This window comes from Zea mays, chromosome 1 (genome assembly GCF_902167145.1).
Source record: "Zea mays cultivar B73 chromosome 1, Zm-B73-REFERENCE-NAM-5.0, whole genome shotgun sequence".
In the NCBI taxonomy this organism is placed as follows: Eukaryota; Viridiplantae; Streptophyta; class Magnoliopsida; order Poales; family Poaceae; genus Zea; species Zea mays.
This window is the reverse complement of record NC_050096.1, coordinates 493,033-513,111: the sequence shown is the minus strand read 5'-3', so window position 1 is coordinate 513,111 and position 20,079 is coordinate 493,033. Positions and strand designations below refer to the sequence as shown.

The 20,079-nt window shown below is 44.3% G+C and overlaps 1 protein-coding gene across 1 annotated transcript; it reads left to right on the top strand.

Annotated features, from left to right (window-relative positions):
• The first annotated feature begins 17,219 nt into the window (after positions 1-17,219).
• Positions 17,220-18,717, top strand: LOC100279648 (uncharacterized). Its single transcript, NM_001152639.1, has one exon. It carries the CDS (start codon positions 18,000-18,002, stop codon positions 18,570-18,572), a length of 573 nt encoding a protein of 190 aa, NP_001146111.1. The 5' UTR covers positions 17,220-17,999; the 3' UTR covers positions 18,573-18,717.
• The last annotated feature ends 1,362 nt before the right edge of the window (positions 18,718-20,079 follow it).

The following is a 20,079-nucleotide window of genomic DNA, read 5'->3' as shown; positions in this document are numbered from 1 at the left end:
GAATGAAGTCAAAAGACTCCTCAGTGCAGGAGTTATCAGAGAAGTAAAGTACCCAGAATGGCTAGCTAACACTGTTATGGTAAAAAAGGCCAATGGCAAATGGCGAATGTGTACCGATTTTACGGATCTCAACAAGGCCTGTCCGAAGGACGAATTCCCATTGCCAAGGATAGACTCCTTAGTTGATGCAGCAGCTTCGTCAGAGCTTATGAGTCTTCTCGATTGTTATTCAGGTTATCATCAAATTTGGATGAAGAAGGAGGATGAGCCGAAGACCAGTTTCATAACCCCTAGTGGAACATATTGTTACCTTCGGATGCCTGAGGGGCTCAAGAACGCTGGAGGAAGTTTCAGCAGAATGACTGCGAAGGTTCTCCAGTCTCAGATAGGCAGAAATGTGCTAACTTATGTTGATGATATCATTGTAAAAAGCACGAAACAGGAAAATCACATTGCTGATTTGCAGGAGACCTTCGCCAGTTTTAGACAAGCTGGTCTAAAGTTGAATCCAGAAAAATGTGTCTTCGGAGTAAAGAAGGGGAAATTTCTTGGATGCTTGGTTTCAACAAAGGGAATTGAAGCTAATCCAAGTAAAATTGAAGCTATACTTCGAATGGAGCCACCAACTACAAAAAAGGGGGCCCAAAGATTGACAGGGAGGCTGACATCTCTCAATAGATTCATATCCAGATCAGCAGAGAGAAATTTACCATTCTTCGAAGTGCTGAAATCAGCCGAAGTCTTTCAATGGGGACCAAGCCAACAAAAAGCCTTCGAGGAACTGAAGCAATATTTGATAGATTTAACAACATTAACTCCACCAACGCCAGGGGCTCCTTTGTTATTATATGTGGCAGCTTCGCATTCAGCGGTAAGTGCAGCACTTGTCCAGGAGAAGCTTGATGGCCAAGTCAAGAAGCAGGTCCCAGTGTATTTTGTATCTGAAGTTCTTAGTATATCAAAGAAAAACTATACAGAATTGGAGAAGGTGTTATATGCTGTTTTGATGGCATCTAGGAAGCTTCGACGTTACTTTCAAGCATACAATATTGTTGTTCCTTCTTCACAACCGTTGAAGGATATTATGAGAAATAGAGAAGCTACTGGACGGATTGGAAAATGGGCTGCAGAGCTCAATGAATTTTGCATTGATTATGTGCATAGATCTTCGATCCAGTCTCAAGCGTTGGCAGATTTCATTGCTGACTGGACGCCAGGGGCTCAGGATGAAGAAACAAATAAAGATGCCGAAGTATGGACAATGTTTTGCGATGGGTCTTGGGGAACCTTCGGAGCAGGAGCAGCCGCTGTGTTGGTCTCACCATCCAAAGTTAAAACTTGTTATGCAGCAAGACTCGATTTTAGTTGTACTAACAATATTACTGAGTACGAAGCCCTGCTTTTGGGCCTTCGGAAGTTAAAAGCAATGGGAATCAGAAGGGCCATTCTTAAAACTGATTCCCAGGTTGTTTCGGGTCATATCGACAAGAGTTGTAAGGCTAAAGATCCGAAGCTTGAAAAATATCTAGACACGGTCCGAAGGATTGAAGCTTCCTTCGAAGGATTTTCTGTCAAAAATATCCCTCGAGGACAAAATGAGCATGCTGATTTGCTAGCTAAGTCAGCAACACAGGGGCTGCCCTTACCTTCGGATGTGTTCTTCGAAACAATAAAAGCACCTTCAGTGGAACTTCTTGAAAGAGCAGTCCTCAATATATCTCCTGTTTATAGTGAAGACTAAAGAACTGAGATTATCTCTTACCTTCAGGGTAATTTCCTTTCAGATGACGAAACTTATAACAGGAGGATAGAGGCAAGAGCTCGTCCATATGTCATGATAGAAGGGGAGTTGTACAAGCATGGAGTTGGTGCTCCATTACTCAAGTGTTTATCTAGAGCCGAAGGCATAGAATTGATGAAAGAAATACATGCAGGCCTGTGTGGATCTCACATTGGATCTAGGCCGTTACTTGGAAAAGTTTTTCGTCAAGGGTTTTATTGGCCGAAGGCAGCTTCGGATGCAGCGGAATTAGTTCAAAAGTGCGAAGGTTGTCAGAAATGTGCAAGAGATAAAAAACAACCTTCGTCCCTAACTCAGCTGATACAACCCATCTGGCCATTGCAAAGGTGGGGCCTTGACTTGTTAGGTCCGTTACCACCGGCCCAAGGAAACTTAAGATATGTTGTAGTGGTTGTGGAATATTTTTCTAAATGGATTGAGGCAAAGCCTTTAGCCACAATAACTTCGGCCACCATTCAAAAGTTTTTCTGGCAGAATATTGTTTGTCATTTCGGAGTACCAAAGGCCATCACTGTAGATAATGGAACACAGTTCGACTCCGAAGCTTTCAGAGAATTATGTGATCAAATTGGCACGAAGATCCATTTTGCATCAGTCAGGCATCCGGAGTCAAATGGACTCGTTGAAAGAGCCAATGGCATCATAATGACAGGAATAATGAAGTTAATCTTCAATCAACCCAGGGGAAAGTGGCCAGATCAATTAATCAAAGTGGTATGGAGCCACAACACAACAACATCAAGGTCAACAGGCTTTACTCCATTCAAATTATTGTTTGGTGACGAAGCAATAACCCCGGAAGAAGCTAAAACTGGATCAATAAGAGTAGTAGCTTCGGCAGAATCAGATCCTGAAGCTGATCATTCTGTGGAAAAAGATGCTATAGAAGGGATCAGGCTTCAAGCTGTGGAAAACATCAATAAATATCAAGCCGAAACAATCAAATGGCGTGATAGAAAGGTTCGGCTAAAGAATATTGAGCCAGGACATTTGGTGCTTCGGAGAGTGGCTAACCCAGACACAGTGGGCAAGTTGCAGTTGAAATGGGAGGGACCTTTTTTGGTAGTATCTTCGTCAAGACCCGGTTCATACAGATTGAAGGATATGGATGACAACGACATTCCTAGATCTTGGAATGCGGATGAGCTTCGGCGATATTATGTATAACTTGATGTAATTTTTTATATTTTTTATTTTTTCTTTCATGGCACCCTTTTCCTTTCTGAAGGGGGAGAAAGGTTTTTAATGGGGCCATCACATGTAATTTCCTTTTTTAGCTCTATAAGAGCAAAATCCCCCAAAGATGTAAATGTAAAAGCTGAGAACGCACCATCGAGTGCCGGAAAGAAACAGGGAAGAAGCTCCAAAGTCGTTCCTAAGGGAATGCAGAGCTTACAGCAAAAAATAAACGCTGATTCCGCCGAAAATAAAAGGCGAAGAAGCTCCAAAGACGTTCCTAAGGGAATGCAGAGCTTACAGCGAAAAGTCAACGCTGATTCCGCTGAAGTAAAAGGCGAAGAAGCTCCTAAGGGAGGCTTACAGCGAAAAGTCAGCGCAGATATGTGATTGTTTCTAAGGAAATAACGGTTGTGATTATGGCTTCGGATATGTGTTTGGACATTCATTTGCACATCACATTACATCATAACATTTGCATTCATAAACATTCATCCAGGCATATGTAGGATAACCATCATCATAGCATAAGTGGTTGCTTCGGCAAAAAGGAAAAAACTGTCTTTTGTACTTCGTCGTGTACGAAAAGAAGAGCTTCGGAAAAAAGGAAAAGTTGTTTTTTATGCTTCGATGTGTACGAAAAGAAGGGAAGGTGTTTTTTCGCCTTCGGCTCAAAAAGATAATTTCGTCCACATCAAAGCGTCTCTCATACATTAATGGAAGGGTAAGAGCATATTACAAGGTATGAACAGAATTCATTAAGAACAGTTTAGTCATATTTACAAAAGATATTTCAAAAGTTTCTTGAGTTTGTCTACAGTCTACTCCTACTGATCTTCATGAGGCCTCAGCTTCGGCGTCATACTCTTTAAGCATCGGTCTCGGCTTCGTCATCCTACATGAATTAAGTTGTTGTGGGTCAAAACCAAGCTTGAAGGAAAAGGTAAGCACAAGGTATGATTTCTTACTGGTTCAAGATGACTCCGAGCTTCGTCTCCAGCCTTTTCTCGCCCGCCTTTTGTCCATATCATCTTTACAAATCTATTAGAAATGCTTCGGGCGAGGTTAGGAATATCATCTAAAATTGATGGTGATAGAGTGAAATTGGGCCTATTAACAATTTTTCCATGGTCGTAGCCAGCTTTCAGAAAAGCTGCAGCAGTGCCCCGAGAAGCTACCCAGGCACAGAAGTCACCGTGCCCGGCTATAACTTCGTCAAGCTCATCAATTTCACCATCAATATGTTCGAAGGTCTTTGGTAAATCTTCAGTTGACGGGGTGAACTTCCCACTGCTGGCCCCGACTGAGTGGAAGATTTTTCTCAGTCGTTGAATACATTTATTGCTAAACTCCAAACATTTGTCTTGAAGGCTTGCCAATAATTTTTTCAAATCTGAATTTTGTTGGACTTCGGCTTCAAGTTTCGTATTAAGTTCTTGCTTTTCTTTTTCAAACTGTTCAGATTGGCAGAGAAGCTTCGTATTCAATTCTGCTACTTTAGCTTCGGCTTCTGCCAATAAGCTTTCAGTTGTCTGAAGCTCGAAGTTTTTCTTTTCAATAGTAGCTGATTGCTCTTTTATTTTGCTCTCTAAATTTTCAATTATAACCTCGTGTTTTTTGTCTTCTAGATCTTGCTGCATTTTCAAAGCCTTGCTCAACAGCATACTCTGCACGTAAACAACCTTCGTTAGACATGTCTTCATTATTAAAAACAATAAAAGTCAAGGGAAAAGTAGTTCACCTTGAAATTGGAATAAAATAAACTACCAACGATATGTTGTCGTTGGTAGCGGCTAATGTCCGTTTCCAGCTTCGGAAAACCGATACTCTTTGATAGAGTACCGATAACCTTAGCTCCAGTTTGATCCCGGATACAGTCTAATTTTTCATCGTCAATACCCCCGAAGAGGAGTGCTCCTGGTTTATATCCGCAAGATTTGGCATATTCTTTAAGCTCTTCTATTTCGGTTTTTGACAATTCTTGTCCAACTAAATTTTGAAACATGAAGGCTTCGTCCTCTGAAGCTTCGTCAGCAATTTCCTTTTCTTTCTCAGACACTGCGGCCATGGCCTCTTCGGCGGCAGTAGTGGCTTCTTCTGTGGCCATGTTTAGCAGCATTTTGTCGATGTGTTCGATTGTGCTTGCCAAATTCAAATCTTCAGTTGAGGTAGCTTCGGTAGCCGCGACCTCCGAAGGTGTGACTTCAATATTTGTTATTTCCTCAGCTGCTGGTATCTTCTGAGCTGAAGCTCTCGGTGGTGTCTTGTCAATGACTTCTGTCACTGCGATGATTCTTTGTCTCTTTGTTTTAGTTGTTTTCTTCGTTTTTTCGGGCTCCTTTTCCTTCTGAAAAAACTTTGTCAGTTGAGGCCCCAATGGACTTAGCTTCGCAGGCAGGGATTCAGTCATTACCTTCAAAATCTCTTCCACGTCAGTGGCAGAGCGTGATGCGGGAGTCTCCTCTTCGTCGGATACTTTTTGCTTCGGAGATGATACTTTCCTCTTCTTCGGAATATTCTTCTTTTTTGGTGGTTCTTTCTCATCTTCATTTAAAGCTTTGGCTACCCTTTTCCTTTTCCGGCCTTCGACACCTTTATTCAGATTTTCGTAGTCAGGGTATTCAAAACCCAGGGCGTCCAGCACTCGATTCAGTCTTCGCTTCGGACGGGTACCGAAGGCCGCAGTCATCAACTGATCCTCTTTTTTGGAGTAATTACCGAGTATTTCATTGCACATTATTTCAATTGTGTCCAGCCACTCTTGGCAAGGTGTTTTAAAATATTTCTTAAACTTGTAATAGTAAGGTAACCGCACAAGTTCCCCTTCTTTCTTCTCCACCTCTAGCTTCGGCATTTCCCATTCTTTTAAGGTAGGAAAAACCCTGAAAGCCAAAAACTCTTGAACCAACGCTTTTTGGGTTGGACCTTCTGGTGTCATGTTGCAATGAGGTCGGGTTTCTCCGAAGATTAGTTCAAGCGGACTCTGCACAAGCTTCTCCTTGTCGTCATCAACCTTGACGTAGAACCATTCCGATTTCCAGCCTGCCGGCCACTTGCTTCGATAGCTAATGACAGGAAACTTTGTGGTTTTCCGATAGGCAAAATTATAGCAACCAAAGTTATCATGCAATCCATCTTTTCTAGCCTTCGTCTAATAATGCAGCTCATGAACTCGACAAAAGCTGTCGGCAAACGGCTCCACCGCCTGGCTTCGGAGGGCCCAGATATAGACGCTAAGCCTAACGATAGCGTTAGGAGTCAGCTGATGAAAGTAGATCCCAAACCTCTTCAATACATCTGCAATAATCCCATGCAGGGGGAATCTCAACCCAGCCTTTAGAAAGCTCTTGAAAATGACTATTTCATCCTTCTCTGCCTTCGGGGTAGTTTCTTCCCCCCGAAGCGTAGTAGCTTCTTCTGACTTTCACTGAAATAACCCGATTTCACCATCTTGGAGAGATCAGCCTTTGAAACAGTCGACTTTCCGAAGTCCAAGTGGCTGGGCTTACTTGGCATGGCAATACGATAATCATCTTCGGAATCAGTTTCCTCAATGTTTCCTTCTTCCGCTTCGGCAGTCGCCCGTTCTGTCTCAGCAGTGGGGATTTCTTCCGGGGTTACCAGTCCGGATCGTTGCATCGCTTCGGAGATGGGAACAGTCTCCGATCCTTCAGCTTCGCCTCCCTCACGCTCAACCCTAGCGGTAGAACGCACTCTGGCCATTTAACTCTGAATTTTTTGGGAACTAAATGCTTTTTCTTCCGAAGCTTTTTCTTTTGACGAAGTAGGCTTCAAGCTGGAGCTTCGTCTGATTCTGAGAGTCAAGCTTCGGCTATGGTTAAAAATTTTGGCAGCAAAACAGTGCAAATAACAATGAATGCTGTGGTAACTTCACACCTACTCGTCTGTTTATATAGTGATGCAGGTAAGAAGGTGAATCGCCAGGATTTTTACACCAGGCGGACAACCGCTTGCACTCGCTGCGCGGTGGACCGCAGAGACCAAACAGTAGCTCTGCAAGGTGGGACCGCTACGCGCTCGGAAACTGAATCGTTTCTCGACAACAAGCTCAGGGAAGGTGTTTTTTGGACCTTCGGCTTCCCGAAGCTTAAGAGACTTTTTTCACGGATCAAGCTCGTTACGAAAAACGATCTAGCGCGGCGAAAGGGGCTACTGTTGGGACTATGCTTCGTCGCCGAAGGTCTTATAGGAAGAAGCAGCTTCGGCTGAAGCTGTCCGCATGAGATGACCGAAGGATCCTCTTCATGAAGCTTCGGAATTACAAACCGACTTAAAAGTAGAATGACCTTTTAGTCCATAAATGTTTGGTTCGCTGTTGTAATCCCTTATAAGGGGCATAATTGTAATTCCCCGCAGGCTGTGTCCTGTGCCTATAAATAGTGAACAGTATTCCTTTACTGTTCACGCATTCCTGTATTTGCAATCGCATCATTCGGGAACCAATCTTTGCCAAGGCAGAGGTATAACTGTATTCAATGATTAAATATACTGAGTAAATATAATATGGTTCGTTTATGATTCATTTACCTTTGATACTCTATATTTTATGTTATCTTATACAATCCATTAAAATTCAATTACGAAGATTTAACCTTCGTAATCGTATTGTCATCAACCTTCGTCCAAGGTCCATTAGTCCCCAAGGGAATAATGCTTCGTTGGACGAAGGACATTAACATTTAACATTTTATGTTGCCTTGTTCTTAATTCATAGCATTTGAGAACAAGTCCCCAACAGTGTAGCACTCAACTCCTATCACTTAATGCATCAATTCAAGTGATAAAGAATTTAAAACATCAAGGAAGGGTAAATGCACCGGGGCTTGCCTTGTGTTGTAGGGGATTTGGGATCTGTTCCATAGATATCAAAATAAAAACTATTCTCGGCAGGTGGAGTCTCAGTTGGTGGGGCAGTCTCTTCTTCTTCGACACTTACTTCTTCTTCATTTTCTATACATAACCATACATATACATGAATGTTCATGTGATGCTATGAATATGCAGTTATAATAGAGATACATCAAGTTGTATCTTGAATACAACTTTCCTTCACGGTACATCAAGGACACTAGGGTTTTTTGAGTCAAAACTCCACTAGAATAAGGCAAATATTGCCTAGAAAGCTAGGGTTTTGGGTTTGAGGGTCAAACAATATCCAAAACATGTAAAATTTCACCCAAGGGCTCTAATTATCAAACTAGGCTCACCCAAAAAGTTTTATGATTTTTGGAGCTATCCAGCAATCTCTAAAATTCCAAAAGTCTAGGTTTAGGCCTTCTTAAATACTAAATAATTCATGGTTAGGGCTAAAAATCTTGGAACTATTTTTATTAAATACTAGAGGAATTTAGGAGTCTAATAAAATTGGTCCCATAATTTTATCATTTTCTAGAATTTTCTATAAATTCCCTAAGCCTGGCAGAAAAAGAAAAAGGAAAGGAATGAATAGTAATGGGCTCAAACTAGCCTGAGCCGGTCCACGAGCAGGGAAACACGCCCGCGATGTCAGCCTTGCACAAAGGTCCTCGGTCATTCAAATAATCGATGAAGAACCCCTGGCCACTATTCACTGTCTCTCTGGCATTTGCACAGAGGCCCCTGCACTTCTGTTTCTTCGTAGACCCAGGTCCACGACGACGAACGACGGTGAACACGCCCTCCGGCGAGTCTGTACCGACTGGAATACGCAAAGGCTAAGCTTATTACTTGGTCGACACCAAATTCTACCCCTGGCGACCCTAATCCCTCTACCAATTGCAAAATTCTAGCTCAAAATCTCTCTGTCCACGATGACGTCGAAAACCGAGGACAACCCGAGGTGTTCCCAGCGATCTAGCATGGTCTAGTTCAATTGGCTGGGCCGATAAGCATCCTTAGCACACAAGGGTGTTGAATCGAGGGTAAGGAGGATGTGAACGAACCTAGAAACGGCGGTTCACGACGCGGTGGTTCACGGCGGCGTGGAGAATCGAATTGGGGGAAGTTCGAAATTCCCGAGCTACGGTGGCTAATCGGAGGCGAGGGCTGGTGCACTGGACGCGTAACCACCTAACAGGGCTCACTGGGGCATTAATTTATAGAGTTCATCAGTGGTGGCGCCCAATTTTGAGAAGATGCGCTGGCGGCCGAGAAGAGGGACTGAGTCACCGCGGCGTTCTACCGTGGCATTCACTGAACATAGGCGTATGGCTATTACTGGTTAACCTCCACGGCGCAAAGCGATGTAGTAAACCACCTAAGGCGCGGGACACTGGGGAAAACGGCGGCAGCCTCGGTGATTACCGTGCGACCACGTCGCCGGGCAAGTGGGTACGGCGACAGGGCAATATAGTGCCCCAAACTCATCCCCCGCGCGAGATCTTTTACCCCCCGCGGTTATCCACTTTGCGCTCAGCACGAATCGTGACACTAGCGAGGATCGCAGAGCGGAGTTCACCGGCGGCACGATACACTGCATCTGAAGATCTTTTCGTGCACTATACCATGGCCATCTTCATCAGTCGGTCTGACAGAGCACATTTGGGGGCGATTTACTTCAAAATTTGCACAGCACTAGGCCAAGCGTAATACAACAAATTTGTTTACCAATGTTGGGGCTTCAACTTTGCCATAGTAACCCTGACCTTATCTTCATCGAATTAACCACGAATTGCTTCCAAAATTAACCAAATGTCACTAAACTTAGGTTTTCAGAGTTAAGGCTGTCTGACAGGCCAGTTTCAGGTCTCTTTTTCTCCCATTTTCATGTGGTACTAGGGCTTACTCACTTAATCAAATTTGTACCCCTAACATAGCTCTACAAGTTTGATGCATTGACCTAGGGCAAATTCCTTATGAATTCAGAGATACCAAGCTCCAAGGTTGACTCAATTTCACTGATTTCAGACTTAGCCACATAATGTTCATGTGACCTTTTTGCAAATAAGTCCAAATTTCATCACTCCTCTTGAAAATTCTCCAATGTAAAAGTTACTTGGTTTGTGGTGTTCTATCACTTTGATATTTGCACTTTGGTCCAAAAGTGCCTAGAATTTACACATACCCCCCTAGGGTTCCAATTAGGGTTTTAGGGTTTATCTTTAGGGTTTGGGGAACACTAGGGTTTTTGTGCCACTAAATTTCATCACATCGATATCTTGTGAACATTACTAATGGCTTTTGAGATTTTTACTCATTTTGGCTTCACTTTCATCCATAGACCCTAATTCCAGGGTCAAGTACCGTACCCTAAGGTTAAGCACTCTTCAAGTCATATCATCACAACTTGTTTGAAAATTTTACCTAGTGAATGCATTCTAGGTGTGACAAACAACATGAAATCTCAATGCACATGATGTTATGCTCAAGTTTTAGTGCCAGTAACACCAGGGGTGTTACATCCTCCCCCCCATAAAGGAATCTCGTCCCGAGATTTAAGGTCCTAGCAGGGTAAGTAATGGAAAAGGAAACACGTCACATCTTTATTTCCTTATTTGTCTTACAAAGCAGGGGGTGGTATGGGGTTTATTCCACCTTTACAATCAAATGTACACATCTTACAGATTGCATGAAGCTAAAATCCTAGGAAAATTCTTTTCCAATAACTCTTGAGTCTCCCAGGTAGCTTCATCTTCAGTATGCTGGTTCCATTGTACCTTAAAGAATTTAAGAGTCCTTTTTCGGGTAATCCTATCCTTCTGATCCAAAACTCGAATGGGATGTTCTGAATAAGTCAAATCTGGTTCCAAGACAACATCCACCACATCGATGGTTCGACCAGGAACCCAAAGGCACTTCTTCAATTGAGATACATGGAACACATTATGTACTACAGACAATGTTTCTGGCAGTTGCAGTCGGTATGCCACTGGTCCACATTGTTCAAGAATGGGAAACGTGCCAATATATCGGGGTGCCAGCTTTCCTTTTACCTCGAATTTATTAACACCTTTCATTGGTGACACTTTCAGGTACACATGATCTTTGACTTGAAAGAACAAGGGTCGGTGTCGTTTATCTGCATAACTTTTCTGCCGAGCTTGAGCTTCTTTCAAGTGGTGCCTTATTCGTTGAACCTTTGCTTCTGTTTCCTTGACTAAGTCAGTCCTGAAATACCACCTTTCTCCGGGTTCTGACCAGTTTAAGGGTGTCCGACACCGTCGCCCGTACAATGAATCAAATGGTGCCATCTTAATGCTCTCTTGATAGCTGTTATTATAAGAAAATTCTGCTAATGGCAGACATTCATCCCATTTTTGTGGAAATTCTAGGACACATGCCCGCAACATGTCTTCAAGTATCTGATTTACTCTCTCAGTTTATCCACTTGTTTGAGGATGATAGGCTGAACTGTGGAGTAACTTAGTACCTAGAGATTTGTGGAGCTCTTCCCAAAATTTGGATACAAATTGCGGTCCACGGTCCGACACTATTATTTTTGGAACCCCGTGCAAACTGAGAATACGAGCAATATAAAGTTCCGCATATGTGGCCAATGTATACTTTACTTTGACGGGAAGAAAGTGGGCAATCTTTGTGAGCCGATCAATTATAACCCATACAGAGTCAAAACCTTTGGCTGTTTTGGGCAATCCCACAATGAAGTCCATACTAATATCTTCCCATTTCCAAGCTGTCTTCACGTGCACTGCCTTGACACGTCTACAGGTGTCACATCTTGCCACATAGCGTGCAATTTCAATTTTCATTTTGTCCACCAATAGTGTTGTTTGAAGTCTTGATACATCTTAGTACTTACATGATGAATGGAATATCGACTAAGATGAGCTTCATCCAAAATCTGTTGGTGGACCTCAGCATCTTTAGGCACAACTATGCAATCATTGAACCATATTATTCCTTGATCATCTTTTCTGAAGCAATTAGCTTTGCAGGCTTCTATTTTCTCATGAATGTGCTTCATACCCTTGTCGGTTCTTTGGGCATCAATAATTGTCTATAGAAGAACTGACTCAAGCTTCAATTGTGTTAAGGTTCCGTGTTGTATCATAAGCAAGTTTAACTTTTCCATTTCTTGACATATTGTGGTGTCAGGGGTCCTTACAGTAAGACAGTGACAAGAAATTTTGCGACTCAGTGCATCTGCCACCACATTGGCTTTTCCTGGGTGATAGTGGATTTCCAAGTCATAATCTTTAATCAGCTCAAGCCATCTTCGTTGTCTCATATTCAGCTCTGACTGGGTAAAGATATATTTCAAACTTTTGTGATCTGTATATACATGACAAGTATTTCCCAGCAGATAATGACACCATATCTTGAGGGCATGAACAAATGCAGTTAGTTCCAAATCATGAGTTGGATAGTGCTCCTCATGCCGGCGTAGTTGTCTTGAAGCATAAGCTATGACTCAGCCCTCTTGCATTAGGACACATCCGAGTCCACTGCCTGATGCGTCACAATACACATCAAAAGGCTTTTCTATATCCGGTTGAGCCAATACCGGAGCATTGGTTAATAAAACCTTCAGCTGCTCGAAGGCTTTATTGCATTTCGAGGACCAGTCAAACTTCGTATCATTCTTCAATAAACCCGTAACAGGTTTACCAATCTTGGAGAAATCCAGAATAAACCTGCGGTAATATCCAGCTAGTCCAAGGAAACTCTGAACTTGATGTACTATAGTGGGCGGTTTCCATTCTAAAATATCCTTGACTTTGCTGGGATCGACCGCAATCCCTTTTGCAGATAATACATGTCCAAGAAACTAGATTTCCTCCAACCAAAACACGCATTTGCTGAACTTAGCATATAGTTGATGTTCCCTTAAGTGCGTTAGCATGATCCGTAAGTGCTTAGCATGCTCCTCTTCATTTTTGGAATAGATCAGGATATCATCAATGAAGACCACCACAAATTTATCTAACTCGGGCATAAACACCGAGTTCATTAAATACGTGATGTGGGTTGGAGCATTTGTTAATCTGAAGGACATGACCAAATATTCAAATAATCCATACCGCGTGGTGAATGCGGTTTTGGGTATATCTTCGGATCGAATACGGATCTGATGATAACCTGACCTGAGGTCAATCTTGGAGAATACCGGAGCTCCAGTAAGTTGATCGAATAAGATATCGATCCGGGGAAGACGGTACTTGTTCTTGATGGTGACCTCATTAAGGGGTCGGTAGTCCACGCACATTCGAAGCGTCTGATCCTTCTTTTTGACAAAAATTGCGGGACATCCCCAAGGCGATGAACTAGGCCTAATGAACCCCTTCTCAAGCAAGTCTTGTAATTGAGTCTTGAGTTCTGCCAATTCATTAGGTGGCATTTAGTACGACCTTCTAGAAATAGGAGCCGTACCGGGCTTTAGTTCAATCACAAATTCCACATCCCTTTCAGGAGGCAACCCAGGCAAATCTTTAGGAAAGACATCCGAGAATTCACATACCACAGGAATATCCTGGATTTCTTGCACGATAGCTTCATAAACTCGTCTAGATGGTTTGGCTGGGACAGCTACAGGGATGGACAATTGAATCTCTTCATGACCATGGCTCAATTTGATGGTCCTTAAGTTTGTATTGATGATGGTCTTATGATGGGCTGACCAATTCATGCCCAGGATTACATCTATGTCTTGACCTTTTAAAACAACCATGTTGGTAGGAAATTCCCGTCCGGCCAACGTTACTGGTATGTGGAAGGCTACTTCCTTAGTAAATATCCGTCTCCCAAGTGAGTGGATAATAAATCCTTCCCTTGATTCAGTGCAAGGAATGCAATGCTTTTCCACAAAATTCTTGCTTATGAAGGTATGTGATGCACCAGAATCGAAGACAATAACTGATGGGTAATTGGCAACAAGGAACGTACCCATCATTACCGGCTCGCCCTCCGGTGTTGTAGCCACTTGGGAATAATAAACCCGTCAAGTTTTCTTGAAATTCTTGCCCGTTGAAGTATTAGCCGTGTTCCCCTTTCCTTGGTTGGAGTTCTTAGAGTTCTGTTAGAAATTGGTTTTATTTTGCTTCGGGTATGGGCAGTCCTTGATGAAGTGTTCGGACTTTCCACAATTGAAGCAACCAGTGGAAGAACTAGGGAGAGCAGGGAAATGAGTACCAGGGTGTAACACCCCGGGCTTTAAGGGACAAAGCCAGGTGCATCTCATACATGCGCCAAAGAAGACAACATATATAATAACAGAGTGTATAGAGATAAATGTCACAATAATCAGAGTATTTATTACATAGCGGAAGTCTTACAAAATAAAATATAAATATAACAGGATCTAAAATCCATCCTTGGCGCCAGAAAGTCAACTGGGAGACGCCACCTAGATCAAATCGAACTCCTCGATACGTGGCTCCACTTGAACCACCTGTACTTCTCCTGTGGGGGGTGTGAGACAGCAAGGGTGAGCTCACACATGTTCATCGCTCAACAAGTTGTGGGGAATAATGTGGCATGAACTCACCAAAGGTGGGAGTTCATGTGATGTGTAAGGCTGATCAACAATAGGGGTTAAACTTGAGCATTGCTTTTAATAATTTGGTCAAATTTTATTAGCAGTTACTAAATGTAAGTAAATATCAAACCATAATAATAATAATAATAGAACAAAATTAATAATAAACCCATGCAATGCATATGACAAATTGAGTTTAGGTTCCATATTTAATCATGCGAGAGTCCAGAGCCGCTCATGACCATGAGCTCGGCTAGTATACTAGTTTTACACTCTGCAGAGGTTGTACCCTGTACCCACAAGTCGTGTATCCCATGTCGCCAGGGTTTGCAAGGACCTTAGACACTACAGAGGTGAATGACTAGGGATCCACTACGAGACCTTTACAAAGTTCCACTAGCTTCCGAAAACCCGCTACAGTTTATGGGAAGAGCACTTGCAAGAATCCCCCGTCTGACCGCCATCGCAGCAAAATCAACCCGAGAACCTCCTTGCATGCAATCCCCTACTGCCCTTGCCCCTTTCGGGTAAGGTAGTCTTCCACTAGCTGTGGCAGAACCTTCCAAGTTATTGGGCCCACATGCACCTGTCCTTGTCTCAAAGACCTCAGACTGCTATGCATGTGCACCAGATAACTTAATAGGATCCATTCGATTGCCCCAAGGACATCGGATAAACCACTTACAACCAGAACCGCAGGATTAAGTAAACACAAATCACACACATCGACAGTTTGCAGCGGAAATCTTATTACCAAATTTTACAAGTTACATCAAGTTTTATATGTACATGATTGGAGTGATTACAAAAAGTGATTCAAAGGAATAACTTTGAACTTTATAAATTGTTTATAAGTTTGAAACATATGCTAGATTAAGTGACCATCCTCAATAAGAAGTATAGAAGAGTTACTTAGACTTATAAGAAGGCTGAGCCCACCGGCACTTAACACCATAAACAACAACACAAAGTTAAAACCTGAAAAACAACAGGGAATAAAACCCTGAGTATGGAATTACTCAGCAAGTCTTACCCGACTAAAGAAAAGACTCTCAAGGGTATGCTGGATTTGGGAATCAAGGAGAGGCTTTAACAAGAATCAACTTAGATACTTTTGCAGAAATAGCTTACTAAAGTGAGTCCTTACTTTCAATATTTTAACGCCAAATTAAATATTAATAGACCTGTTTGCATATGGTCTACTTTCACCATCTCATCAATACAACATCATTTTTATTCATGAGATTCACATCCTGACTTAGGTTGCAGGTCAGTGATCAAGTCTCCACTCTCCGGGGATATAACAACGATCCGAATTGATTTACTCAGCTGAGGATCTCTAACCACACGACATATGTAGCACTTAACCCTTGCATATGTCAACCGTTCCCACAGATCCTCCACAACGTGAACCGGTCCGCGCTACCCGGGAGCACAGTACTCCTCCATCCAGCCTCTAGCCAGGAGGGCACACGCTACTCCCACCATCTCCCACGCCCAGTGCGCGGTTGTCTTTTCACGTATGGAATAGCCGGGTTCAAGCTTACCCTGTCCCATTTCCAGGGCATGTGGCCAGTTAAGATAGTCCTTGATCTATCAGGCCTACATACGCATCCAATCCTTAATTGACCCGGGCGGAGCATCACCTGTTCCTAGCCCAAGTCCCGATTTAAGTACTTCCACCCTTAGGATTGTTTGTATTCCTTAGGATGAAAAGAGCATCAAAGGGAACTTTGTAGTAAGATCCCACCACGCTCTCAATGAAAATATTCTTGTAGGTAGAAGTCATCTTTCCTCAGGATAACCCCTGAGCTAGGCCGTAATGCAAAAGACAACCTCTATCCACAAGATCTGAGCAGGGCTAAGCATTTTTGTAAATCATGTTTTGATACTTCACCAGAAGTATCTATAAAGGTATGGATATCAAGGAAGGCAATGCATCAAAGGGTTTCCAAACAACTCCTATAAACCTAATGCACATTCACTAGACTTAAAGTGTGTAAAAATAATTTAAAAACACAAGGAAGGGGTTGTATGCACCGGGGCTTGCCTGGGTAACACTAGGTTAGTGTTGTTAGGTGACGTCCACTTGACGATCATCCTTGGCCTAGCACTTGATCAGATTATCCATCTTCCGGTTCATCCATCCGCATTATCCTGCGGATTAGCCCGCGCTTGGGGTCGACTTGGCTTGTCTTCCGCATCACGCGATTAATTAACGTACCTGAATGGAATGCATTATGCACATGAATGCATATAAGCAGGAATAACACAAATCTAAATAGTGCTACGCGATAGCGAATTAAACACCTAGTGGCGAGGCGTTGTACTATTTTATCCGAAAACACTAGTTATCGACGTACGACTGAGTGCAATAATTACGCTTCTCTAGATTAACCGAATCTAACGCAAACATCACTAAACAACAAACAATACATATTTAATATAATTAGCCTAAACACAACTTATCAATTAATTAATTAGAACACTAAACCTATCCTACTCATCACCTACACATCTCATATGTATATATATGTATAAACCAATACACTATATATGATGAAGCATTTTAATAAACAATTAATACAACCACAACACACGGTTACTACCGTCCGGAGAACTGACGCAACTAATATAACTAATTAATCCAAGCTTTGAACTAATAATAAAAACTAGCGAATCCAGTGTACTATTACTAGTTGATACAAAATTCATGAGAACGACGATGATTCCCGTTCGGACTATCCATCAAACATTAAGCATGCGATTGAACAATGTCCTTCCCGTCATCGCTCAACAGCTAGAATTCCACTTCTATCATCGACCCCATAACATCACACAACCTAACGACATAATAACAGATTGAGCCATAATTACCAAGCGCACACCTCGCATTACTGGTATTTCTAACTTAATCGTATACGTATACAAAGCGTCTTATTTTACGATCAGAAAACCGAGAGTAAAAATAGCGAATCGGCTCACCACATCACAACTCGATTTGGTAGTTGCCTGAACGACGACGGCCTTCAGCTTGACGACGAGATCGAATAGAGAATGGTGAGCGTGAGGATTTCATAGCAAGGAGGAGCGACGTCTTGGATTCTTGGTCCGTCATTTAATCGAACACATCGGAAGCGAGGCACAACATGAATGGCAGTGAGGCTTGACGGCGAACGACGTGACGACGAATGATAAGGTCGTGTCGTTCGACGACGTGATTGGGAATTAAAGCCGAGCGAGCCGAGAGGGCGCACTGTCAAGCAGAAAACAGGACGTGACAACATGAGGCTTGACCCGGCGAACAACGACGCAGAGAGCAAAGAGAGGTCGCGACCGGGCGAACTTTATTGCGCGGACTGCTTTGCGGTCAGGACGGCTGTCGCAATGCACACGACGTTGCCACACCACGACCCCACCACGACGAGGAACAGAGGCGCGCACAGGGAAGTTGGCGCGCAGGGAACGACCGGTCCAACGGTTGCCATGGCGCGGTGCAGGGAGGATCCCAGAGCGTGCGGCGAACAGTGAGCGAGCTGTGCCAGGGAAAATCGCGACGCACATGGGAGGAGCTTGGGGACGCCGGTCATGGAAACAGGGGCAGGGCGAGCTCCATGGCATGTGGCCGAGCAGAAAGTGTCAGTTGAGGGAGATGAAGACATGGCTGGGGGCAACAACTTGATCCATGCGCTAGGGAGAAGGACTCGACGACCAGCGAGCTGGGAGAGGCACCGAGTTGCAGGAGGGAGTAGGGAGGGCGCAGCATGGCTGGATAGGAGCTCGGCTGGGAACTGCTCGGCGCAGTGGAGCAGGGGCAGACGAGCGCGCCCGGGAGAGAGCGCCGCGGCCAGCCGAAGAAGCAGGGACTCCACGGCGATGCTCAGGTCGAGGTGGAGACGACGACCACCAAAGCTGGGCGAGCTGGGAGCCGAGCGCGAGGACAACCGGCGCTGCACAAGGAAACAGCGACAGCGTAGAGGAGAGAGGAAAACAAAGGCGCCGGTGGCCGGACAGAGAGAGCCGCCATGGGAGATGGGCACAGGGAGGAGCAGAGCCGAACCAGGGGCTGGGGCGCGACACAGGAGGAACGAGCTGAGGGAGCTCCTCTGCGCGGCGACCAGGGAGCTAAAGGCTGGAGCAGCGCGCGTTGGTGGAAGATGAGCCGGAGCTGGGAATTTGAGGAGCACGCGGCATGAAGAACAAGCACAGGGAAGGGCTGCCGAGCAGGGAGATAACGCCGGCTGAAAAAAATTAGACAAGGGGAGGGCGGCAGGATTTTTCTAGGGAGAGGAGTACGTGGAAGTTGAGCTCATCGGAGAGGATAAGGAATAGGCTCACGGTGTTGAAAATATGGGCACCAGGACGTACGAGCCACTTCAAGGATATTACCAATCAGCGGTGGAGATAAGATCAGCTAGAAAAAGGAGAATTTTGATTCTTCGTTTTTTTATTAACATCAGATATGGATAAACACAGGTTCCCAAATTATGATTTAAAAAATGTATAAAATAGTCGAACCAAAATAAAATTGACCACAATATTTAGATAAGATTTGATTTAGTGAATACTCCGTAGTCCGATGAATCTACCCGTTATTTATATCCGAAGATTTGGATCTAGGCGAGAAACGACAGACCGAAATAAACTGGTTTCGGCATCGATAATTGGCTCTGCGATTTAACTGAAATTAGCCGCAACCATATCTGCGAATGTACACGCGACTTCATCGTCAAAATAGTGTGCTGAAGGATAAATTGGGTCATAACCTCGTGCAAGATTTCGCGCGATTCGAATTTGTCGGCGTTTCGAAACCCGGGGGTCCCTGGACCGACGAGTAAATTGTCGCCGCGTGCCCCAGCCCAGATGGGTCGGCGCGAGACGGAGCGCGAAGGGGGGAGGAAGCCGGAGGGAGACGGGCGTGAGAGGTGGAATCCCACGGCCTTCGTGTTTGTCCCGCGCCCAGGTCGGGTGCGCTTGCAGTAGGGGGTTACAAACGTCCACGCGGGAGGGAGCGAGCGGCCTCACGCGAGCGCCGTCCCGTCCTTCCCCGCGCGGCCCACCCTCTATAAGAGGGCCCTGGTCCTCCCTTTTATAGGCGCAAGGAAAGGATCCAGGTGTACAATGGGGGGTGTAGCAGTGTGCTAACGTGTCTAGCGGAGGAGAGCTAGCGCCCTAAGTACATGCCATCGTGGCAGCCGGAGAGGTTTTGGCACCCGGTTCGTGTGGTGTTGTGGCCATCGGAGGAGTGCTGGAGCCCGGCGGAAGGACAGCTGTCGGGGCTGTCGAGTCCTTGCTGACGTCCTCTTGCTTCCGTAAGGGGGCTGAGAGCCGCCATCGTCATAGAGCGTGCGGGGCGCCATCATTACTCGTATAGTGGAGCGAGCCAGATGGGACGCCGGTCTTGTTCCCCGTAGCCTGAGTCAGCTTGGGATAGGTGTTGGGAGCCTTCGTCCTCCGAAGGTCCTCAAAAACATGATTTGACAATATCTTCCAAGTGAAATGTATGAACAGATATCTTCGGACCCAGATTGTGAACATGAAGTACGATCAGGACGAAGCTTAAAGGAAGATTGATATAAAGGACGGGCTGATCACCAAGCCGTACGAGGGATGGTGCATAGCCGAAGCTATGCGCAGGGGAGCTTCGGCATAGTGGCAGAAAGGGGAA